Source organism: Cebus imitator, unplaced genomic scaffold (assembly GCF_001604975.1).
Source record: "Cebus imitator isolate Cc_AM_T3 unplaced genomic scaffold, Cebus_imitator-1.0 Scaffold197, whole genome shotgun sequence".
Taxonomy (NCBI): Eukaryota; Metazoa; Chordata; class Mammalia; order Primates; family Cebidae; genus Cebus; species Cebus imitator.
The window spans coordinates 1,662,970-1,673,074 of NW_016107512.1; the positions used below are offsets into that span (position 1 = coordinate 1,662,970).

The 10,105-nt window shown below is 48.8% G+C and overlaps 1 protein-coding gene and 1 long non-coding RNA gene across 2 annotated transcripts in view; one reads left to right on the plus strand and one right to left on the minus strand.

Moving 5' to 3' along the window:
- Positions 1–862: 862 nt before the first annotated feature.
- Positions 863–2,318, minus strand: LOC119473957. The gene is made up of 2 exons (XR_005203231.1): positions 2,297–2,318; positions 863–1,070 (listed from the first exon to the last, which is right to left on the minus strand). It is a non-coding gene; the product is annotated as an uncharacterized LOC119473957 (long non-coding RNA).
- Positions 2,236–10,105, plus strand: part of CNPY3 (canopy FGF signaling regulator 3) — a 12,617-nt gene continuing 4,747 nt past the window's right edge. Inside the window, exons 1-2 of the mRNA XM_017547311.2 lie at positions 2,236–2,799; positions 9,264–9,387. Of these exons, the coding sequence (XP_017402800.1) occupies positions 2,664–2,799; positions 9,264–9,387 (260 nt within the window). The 5' untranslated portion in view covers positions 2,236–2,663. The remainder of the gene's footprint in view (positions 2,800–9,263; positions 9,388–10,105) is intronic.

Consider the following 10,105-nt stretch of genomic DNA (forward strand, 5'->3'; position numbering starts at 1 on the left):
ACAAACAAAACAAAAAAACCCTCACTGCCTCCTCCACTACTCATCTCTCACCAGCCTGTAAGGAGATTCTCCCACTTGTTTTGGGGATTCTCGGGTGGTGGTGGCTGGGGGTTGGAGCGTCCCCACAGCTTCTAGGGATGAATCTGTCTACCATCCCTACAGGGCATGATCCTTCCCTGACACACAGACTGAGGGAGGGGCCAAGGAGGGGCCCAAGTATAGCCTCAGACTTTCTCTAGCCACTATTCCTTCCTAGTTGTCAGCCCAGATGCTGAGCCCAGGCCTCTCAACCTCCACTATCAGGCTAGCTTAATCTTATTTCCCAGGAGGGCTTCCGAGCCAAGGTGAATTAAGGGCCATGGCCAAGCTCTAAGCCTACCCCAAGTCTTTTTTTTTTTTTTTTTTTAAGACAGGGTCTTACTCTGTTGCCCAGGCTGCAGTGCAGTGGTGCAATCTTGACTCACTGCAATCTCTGCCTCCTGAGTTCCAGCAATTCTCCCACCTCAACCTCTCGAGTACCTGAGACTACAGGCAGAAGCCACCATGCCTGGCTCATTTTTGTACTTTTTGGTAGAGACAGAGTTTTACCATGTTGGCCAGGCTGGCCTTGAACTTCCGACCTTAAGTGATCCACCTGCCTCGTCCTCCCGAAGTGCTGGGATTACGAGTGTGAGCCACTGTGCCCAGACTGAGCCTACCCAAGTCTTATCAAGCCTAGAAAACATGGAGGACCTCAAGAGGGTGTCCCGGTCTTGTGCACTGTGGATTCCACATGCCACAGCCCTGCCTGTCCAAAGTGCCTTGTTACCAACACAATTGTTTTGAACAAGAAACTAAGGTCAGAAAATGACAAGGCTTGGGCCTCAGTCTTTTGAAGTTTTCATAAAATAGCATGAATATTCAACCTCTAGGAAGGAAAGAAGAAGGTATCAGGGAACAGGGTTTTATGGCCAATTTGCAGACAACTTCCCAGAGAAGGAACTTTGGTCTGTGAGCGACTGTAGGACACTGAGGAGGAGGCGCCGCCTGATCTGCTCGGTTGGGGTCCGGCTGGGCCATGAAGTTATTGCCTGAAGAGGACCCCAAAACCCAGAGTGCTCTTCTTTATTTTTATTTGTTTGTTATTATTTTTATTTAGTTAGTTATTTTTATTTATTTCTTTATTTTTCCAGACAGAGTCTCGCTCTGTCGCCCAGGCTGGAGTGAAGTGGCACGATCTTGGCTCACTGCAACCTCCGCCTCCCGGGTTTCAGCCACCATATCCGGCTAATTTTTTTATTTTTTAGTAGAGATGAGGTTTCACCATATTGGCCAGGCTGGTCTGGAACTCCTGACCTCGTGATCCACCCGCCTCAGCCTCCCAAAGTGCTGGGATTACAGACGTGAGCCACCGCGCCCGCCCTGCTCTTTTTTTGTTTTGACTGCTTTATTTATTTTGAGATGGGGGTCTCGCTATGTTGATCAGGCTGGTTTCAAACTCCTGTCAAGCAATATTCCCATCTTGACCTCTCAAAGTGCTGGGATTACAAATATGAGCCACTGCACCTGGCCTTTTTTCTTTCTTTCTCCTTCTTTTTTGAGACAGGGGCTCACTCTTTTGCCCAATCTGATCGCCAAGTCCTAGGCTCAGGTGATCCTCCCGCCTCGACCTCCCAAAGTTCTGGGATTACAAGCGTGAGCCATTAAGTGTTCCTCTTAATGACACAGCAGATGCGAGTTTTACTGAGTACCTCCTTGTGCCAGGCACTTTGCTGTTGCCGGGGAGGTGGAAGGGAGATACACTCCTTCATCGGCCAAATTCCTGCCTTCTGGGAGCTCAGAATCAAGAAATAAATAATAGGGCAGTAAAAGGGGCTGGGATTACATACAAAAAGAACATTAATGCCTGAACTTTTTACAATCTGCTCGATAAGCTTTAATTCCAGTAACCTATTTGAGCTTCCCAACAAAAGGCCAAGCTCGCGCAGCAGACAGGAGGATCACTTTGTCATACAAATAGAAACAGGCTCAGAGAGGAAGTCATTTGTTTTAGTTCTCACTAGGACAAATCTATTGGGTACTAAGAAAGTTTGAAGGCTGGGGACAGTTTGAGTCGCCCTGCTCGCACCCTAAGCACCTACAACAGTGCCTGGCTATAGCAACCACAACAATAACAATAACATTTAAAAACAGGTGTTCGGTAAGGACCTGCGGCCTTAGAACCCCGGGAGGGAAGTGACGTTCGAGGAGGCGGAGCAAGCCGCGAAGGCGGCCTTCCCCACATCTTCCCGCACCTGAGCGCGCGAACGCATCTCACTCAGGCCCAGACGCGGACTTCTCCCCGGGTCCTGGTCCTGCATCCTCTCCCACAGCCTCCGTTAGGGGGTGGGAAAGGACGTTTTGCCATAGGTCACTGAGGCCACCATCTGCTCTCTTACTGGCCAAGGCCGAAAAAAGGTAGTCCTCCCATTCGCTAGAGGGCAAACCCCAGCAAGCCTATTGGCTGCGCCGTCCGCGGGCCTTGGTCCGCTTTGAGGCTGGCTGCGGCTGCGAGAGGAGGGCGGGCGGGAGGCTAACTGTTGTCGTGGTTACGCGGAGGCACGTGTGCAGTCCCGGAAGCGGCGCGAGGAAGCAGCTCCGCGCGCGCCGCGGCAGGAGGTGCCGCCCGGTCCGCTCGCTGGGCCATGGAGTCGTTGCCTGAGCCCGCGTCCCGTTGTCTTTTGCTTCTCTCCTTGCTGCTGCTGCTGGCCCCGGAGCTGGGCCCAAGCCAGGCAGGAGCTGAGGAGAACGACTGGGTTCGCCTGCCCAGCAAATGCGAAGGTAAGGGGGCGGGGCCCGCGGGGCGTATCCTGCCGGAGGGGCGGGCTCCGTGGGCGGAGCTTGCGGAGCAGCGTCAGGGGCTGCTAGGTTCTGAGCCCTACCGGGTCTCTTCGTTCCTTGAACCTGCTGTCCGCTGGGCGCCGGGACGCCAGGACGCTGCAGCGGGCGAGAGATCCGGTCCTAGTATTCCGATCCTTGGAGTTCACACATTGGTAGAAACAAGCAATGATAATTCAGAGTAGTAGATGCCATGATAGGGAAGGTACAGGACTTCCTTTTAGGGGCCGGGCGAGGAGCATCTGGTCTAGCCTGCAGTGGGGGAGGGGGTGGGCGAAGGCTGTGTGCAGAGGGGAGTCGGAGAGGGCTTCATACAGGAAGCACGAAGAGGAATTAGGAGTTAGCTGAGTGAAGAGAAGTGGAAAGAGAGGGCCCATTCAAAGGAAACTACAGAGGCAGAGGCCTGTCGGCTGAGACGCTAAGGACGAGTTTGAGGAACTGAAAAGGCCCAGATGACTCTCTTGGGGGAAAAGAACCTAAGACTTTCCCCTTTGTGCCCTCACTGCAACCCAATCTGTGTAGTTGTCTGTTGCACTCACTCACAGCTCCTCGAAGGCAGGGACTTTGTCTTAGATACGTATTCACAAAGTATCCGGTAGGCACTCCTATGTTTTGGGAATACACATGATTAAGTGGGGGGCTGTGAATGTGTGTGAGGAGGAGGATTTGGGCCTAAGGGGCCCTTTGGGGGAATAATAGAGCCTGTGGGGAACTTGGCGAATGAAGATTGTAGGACCATGGAGAGATAGGCATTGAGGAACTACATAGAGGGAGCTGCCAGGGAGCCAGGACTGTAAAGGACCTATTTCTTTTTCCTCCCCTCCGTTTCTCAGTTTTCTCCTCAGACCTTACAGTCATGCCTGCCTTCCCAGCCCTGTAACCCCAGGACCCCCAGAAAGTTGGCTGTGAATCTCTCATCTGAATTGAAAGCCTACATCAGGCCAGATGTTCCCTAAACACTGGGAAGTGGGGTTGGGGTAAGTTTGAGACACATAATCCGTCCATTAGAGAGATTAAAAGGAGATGCTTCAGAGATAAGCCGACTTCACTGGTAGAGCCACCAGTATGAGTTCAAGCCTGTGCCTTCCCCTTACTTTTTTTTTGAGACGGAGTTTCACTCTGGTTGCCCAGGCTGGAGTGCAGTGGCGGGATCTTGGCTCACCGCAACCTCCACCTCCCAGGCTCAAGTGATTCTCCCGCCTTCAGCCTCCTCAGTAGCTAGTATTACAGACATGCGCCACCACGCCCGACTAATTTTGTATTTTTGGTAGAGATGGGGTTTCTCCCTGTTGGTCAGGCTGGTCTTGAACTCTCGATCTCAGGCGATCCACCCGCCTTGGCCTCCTGAGGTGCCGGGATTACAAGCATGAGCCACGACGCCTGGCCTTTTTTTTTTTGAGTGGAGTCTCCCTCTGTCGCCCAGGCTGGAATGCAGTGGCATGATCTCGGCTCACTGCAACTTCTGCCTCCCAAGTTCAAACGATTCTCCTGCCTCAGCCTCCCAAGTAGCTGGGATTACAGTCGCCTGCCACCATGCCCAGCTAATTTTTGTATTTTTGTTAGAGATAGGGCTCCACTATATTGGCCAGGCTGGTCTTGAACTCCTGACCTCAAGCAATCCACCCACCTTGGCCTCCCAAAGTGCTGAGCTTCTGCTCCTGGCTGCCCTTTCACTCTTCCTCTAGTCCTGATAGCCCTTTTCTTTTTTTTTTTTGCTTTTGAGATTTTGCTCTTGTTGCCCAGGTTGGAGTGCAGTGGCACGATCTCAGTTCACTGTAATCTCCGCCTCCTGGGTTCAAGCAATTCTCCTGTCTCAGCCTCCTGAGTAGCTGGGACTACAGGCATGAACCACCATGCCTGGCTAACTTTTGTATTTTTCGTAGAAACCAGGTTTCTCCATGTTAGGCTGGTCTCAAACTCCCGACCTCAGGTGATCCGCCTGCCTCAGCCTCTTAGGGTGCTAGGATTACAGGCATGAGCCACCTCGCCCAGGCTTTTGTTTTGTTTTGTTTTGAGATGGTGTCTTGCTCTGCCACCCAATCTGGAGTGCAGTGGCGTGACCTCGGCTCACAGCAGCCTCCATCTCCTGGGTTCAAGGATTCTCCTGCCTCAGCCTCCTGAGTAGCTGGGACTACAGGCGTGTGCCATCACACCTGGCTAATTTTTATATTGTTAGTAGAGACGGGGTATAGGGAAACAGCTCTACATCACCTGTGGGTACCCTGAGTTCGGTGGGACAGAGAATGACAAAAAGACAGATTAAGAGAGAAAGTGGGACCAGGGGGCCATCACTTTATTACTTTGGAGGAGACAGTGAAGGCCCAAGCTCTGATCATCCACACTATTTATTGGTTTACAATCACTTTGATCTATAGGGTAGGGGTGGAGTGAATCAGTGAGCCAGAAGTCCTAAGGATTGATAACAGTGGCTGTTTGGGAGTTTTACAAAATGAGAACATGTGGTTATCTTTAGTTTATTATCTATGTACAGCTGGTGGGACATGGACCTTACAAGGAGCCTACAAGTCTGGCTATGTCATAGTGCTTATGAAGGGGTTTTATGTCCTTGAACACAACATTTATGGTAAAAGAGCCTAGGTCACCCTGCACCGGAACATGAGGCATGGAGAGACCTTCCTCCTCAGAGGCCTCCTGCGGCCTTCTGCAGCTTGTTGTTCCTTGTTTATGTGTTACTCATAACCAATTTATGTAAGCACTCTGTAAGTCCTTTCTCCTTTGCTGCTTTTCCCAACAACCGGGTTTCACCATTTGGCCAGGCTAGTGTCGAATTCTTGACCTCGGGTGATCTGCCCACTTCGGCCTCCCAGACTGCTGGGATTATAGGCATGAGCCACCGTGCCTGGCCCAGCTAACTGATAGCTTTTCAGGGTTTCACTTCCTCTCCTCTTTGTTTTGTTTTGTTTTCTTTTTTTTTTTTTTTTTTTTTTTTTTTTTTTTTTTTTTTTTTTTGAGACAGAGTCTCACTCTGTCTCCCAGGCTGGAGTGCAATGGTGCAATCTCGACTCACTGCAACCTCTGCCTCCTGGGTTCAAGGGATTCTTCTGCCTCAGCCTTCCGAGTAGCTGGGATTACAGGCACCCGCCATCATGCCTTGCTAATTTTTGCATTTTTGTAGAGATGGGATTTCACCATGTTGTCCAGGCTGGTCTTGAACTGCTGACCTCAAGTGATCCTCCTGCCTCGGCCTCCCAAAGTGCTGGGGTTACAGGCATGAGCCACCACACCTAACCTGTTTTCTGTCTTATTCCAATATCAAAGAGCCCATACTGTCTCTCATTATTCTCATAACCTAAGAAGCTCACATTTATTCTCCTTAGGCAACATTCACGGACTGATGGAAGCGTAGAAATGGCCCGGAAATTAGAGATCATTCTAGCCTAACCTCATTTGGTAACTGATGAAGATTAATTGAAAAGGAATTTGTAGTCACAGGATGGCTTGGCAAACTCCATCCATTAGGCTCATCTTAATATTGTATTTGTTTGTTTTTATTATTATTACACCTTTGTTACTAAATGCTTACTGTGTCTAGCCCACCAAGCCTGCCTCCTGGCTCAGTAGCCTGAGTGAAACAGGCCTCGGCACAGAGGAAGGAGGACCTGCCCAGAAAAAAAGACTGGGTGGATGTTGGTGAGGGTCTGGGGTCTTTGCCATGAGTCTCCTCCGAGTCTGGTTGTGGGTGGGATCCCCAGAGGAGGTGTTGAAGAGGTAATGTTTGGAAAAGCTGGAAAGCAAGGCTGTGGTTGATGGGCATAAGAGAGCAAGGATGTTCCAAACCTCACCTTTCCCCACTCCTGGGGAGGGTATGGGAGGAGGGGCCGTGGTGCCAGAAAAATGATGTGCTCGCACAGAGTACAGGACAGAAGAGGGGAGGGAGCCCAGAGGGTCCTGGATGGAGAGCCAGAGGGGTGAGACATCCCCAATTCATTGCAGACTTGAAGATCACCAGCTTATTATTTGGAATGTTTATGACTTCCAGATTCTCCAAGCCATTGATTAAATTCACCAAGCAGGCCTCCAGGGGATGTGTTTATTTTTGTGGTAAATTGGTGTTCTAACAGATTGTGCTGTCAGTGTTAAATCCACTGATGGGATTTAGCCTGCAGACTGGTACTCCATTCAGAGGCATCAGAAGACGGGCTCTATCAGCAAGAGTTATCAAGCATCCAACATATATCAAGTCCCAGGCTTAGGAAATGCAGAAAAAATCTAATACATAATGCACATTTTGGGGACCATTGTGGTCTATTTGGAGACACATGAAATGACTGAAAGTCCCTGGGAGAGCATGGGTCCTGCAGAGGCCCAGAGTGAAATCTAGAGCAAGTGGGATTAGTGCAGAATGGCTTCCTGGGGGAGAGGCTCATAATTCGAGGTGGGCAGAATGGGCAGAGAAGCCCTGAGACGGCATTAAGTATTTTCCTAGGGCCTCAGGCACTTCACACCCTTGGTGGTAGCTCTGTAGCACTCCTTACGCAGTGGTAGTTATTTCTCTACACCTTTATCTGCTCCATTAGACTGAGTATCTGGAAGGGAGGGGACCTTGTTTTCATCTCTGTATCCCGAGGCAGTGCCTGACACACAGGAGTTGCCTAATACCTGTTTGAGGAAGGGTAAGAGGAAATAAGGAAATAAATGTACAGACAGTAGGAATAAGATCTCTCTGGAGGGCATGGAGCAAATTAACTTGGTAGAAATAGAGAGCTGGTGTTGGAATACACATGAAATCAAGTCATATAACTACCGTAAAAGAAGTTTTGGGGACAATTAAGGAAATTTGCATATGGGCTACTGGGTGACGTTGGAATTATTAATTTCCCAAGTATCAAATTGTTCTGTGGTTATGTAGGAGAAGGTCCTTGTTCTCAGGAGATACATGATGACATATTCAGGGGCAAAAGGTCATATTTGCCACTTACTTTCAAGAGAGTATAGCAAAAATAATGTATATATTGTTGAGATATATTATTATATATTAGAGAGAGAATGTGGGAAATTATTAACTGTTGAATACAAGTGGAAGGTATTCATTGTATTCTTTCAGCTTTTCTGTATGTATGCAATTTTAGAAAGTAAAATGACAGGCCCTGGCGTGGTGGCTCATGCCTGTAATCCCAGCACTTTGGGAGGCCGAGGTAGGTGGATCCCTTGGGGTCAGGAGTTCAAGACCAGCCTGCCCACAAGATGAAACCCTGTCTCTATTTTTTAAAAATGTACACACACACACACACACACACACACACACAATTAGCTGAATGTGGTGGTATGCACCTGTAATACTGGCTACTTGGGAGGCTGAGGCAGGAGAATCACTTGAACCTGAAAGGCAGAGATTGCAGTGAGCTGAGATTGTGCCACTGCACTCCAGCCTGGGTAACAGAGCGAGACCCAGTCTCAAAAATAAAGAAATAAGTAAATAAATAAAATGATGGGACTGAGGTAACGGCAGGAGGACACGGCATGAGGAATAAAGCCAGTAGGATGAGTGCCAGGAGTAGACATGAGGCAGTGGATCTTGGAGTCTTGTTTTCACATAGGGAACTCCATTTGGTGGTCTGGTACTGTTCTGTATTGAAGAGGTCTATGGAAACTTACCCCCAAAGTCCAAGGAAGCTGAGAGGCTGAAGAAAGAGGTTGACAAATCCAGTTTCTTAGAAAGAAATATTTAATAGGGACTTTACAAAGAGAAGCAGTGTCTGTGTCTCAGGCAGCAGTGAGACAAGATGGTGGAGCCCTGCCCATTACCTCCCAGATCCAGAACTTATATACCACAGCGAAACGGATATGGGCCAGACACAGCGGCTCACCCCTGTAATCCCAGCACTTTGGGAGGCTGAGGTGGGTGGATCACCTGAGGTCAGGAGTTCGAGACCAGCCTGGCCAACATGGAGAAGCGCCGTCTTTACTAAAAATACAAAATTATCTGGGCGTAGTGGCGCATGCTCCCAGCTATTCAGGAGGCCGAGGCAGGAGAATCGCTTGAACCCGGGAGGGGGAGGTTGCAGTGAGCGGAGATGGCAACATTGCACTCCAGCCTGGGCAACAAGAGCAAAACTCCGTCTCAAAAAGAAAAGAAGGGATATGAAGGACAGTTGCCTAAGAGTAGGATTTACGGTAAGTGCATGCTCTTACACAAGGAGCAATAGATGAAATAGAAATCCTAGAGGCATTCCTGGAACTGGAGTTAATTAGAAGTTAACATTGCACATTTGCATCCAAGACAGAGTTGCCTTAGCCTCCCCAGGTCCTAACTCCCTTCCCCACCTTGAGTATTTATTTGGTCCTCCAGTCTAGGAAAGGAGGCACACTTGGATCTCTTTTGCTGGGAGCTGGCCCCCTGTTAGACTCATGTGCACTGAGTAGGCTGTGCTACCTCCCTCCCCCAGTGTGTAAATATGTTGCTGTGGAGCTGAAGTCAGCCTTTGAGGAAACCGGCAAGACCAAGGAGGTGATTGGCACAGGCTATGGCATCCTGGACCGGAAGGCCTCTGGAGTCAAATACACCAAGTCGTAAGTGAATGGGGACTCACTGGCCTGGCCTGCGTTGCTCCTGGAGGCTTCAGGGGCTAGGAGTTTCTTTCTCCCAGCTAGGCAAACTCACTACAAGGGCATCAGTTGTAGCCAAGACCTGAGTTTGTCCACTGGTTCTGTCCGCAACTCATTGTATGACCTGTATAAATCCCTTAACTTTATGCTTCAGCAGATTTCTCATCTCTAAAAGCAAGACTGTTGGATTATATCACTGATTCTCAGATGCTTGGATTTTACAGACCAGTGTAATTTTTATTTTATTTTATTTTATTTTTGAGATAGAGTTTTGCTCTTGTTGCCCAGGCTGGAGTGCAATGGTGTAATCTCGGCTCACTGCAACCTCTGCCTCCCAGGCAGGTTCAAGCAATTCTCCTGCCTCAGCCTCCCAAGTAGCTGGGATTACAGGCATGCGCCACCAAGCTCGGCTAATTTTTTATATATTTTTGATAGTTATGGAGTTTCACCATGTTGGTCAGGCTGGTCTCAAACTCCTGACCTCAGGTGATCCATCTGCCTGGGCCTCCCTAAGTGCTGGGATTACAGATGTGAGCCACTTTGCCCAACCAAAATGCAATTTTTTAAAACATTGGTAACATAGGATTACCAACTTTTTATTTTGCCAGTTATAAATATATATATATATATATATATATATATATATATATATATATATATATATATATATATATATATATAT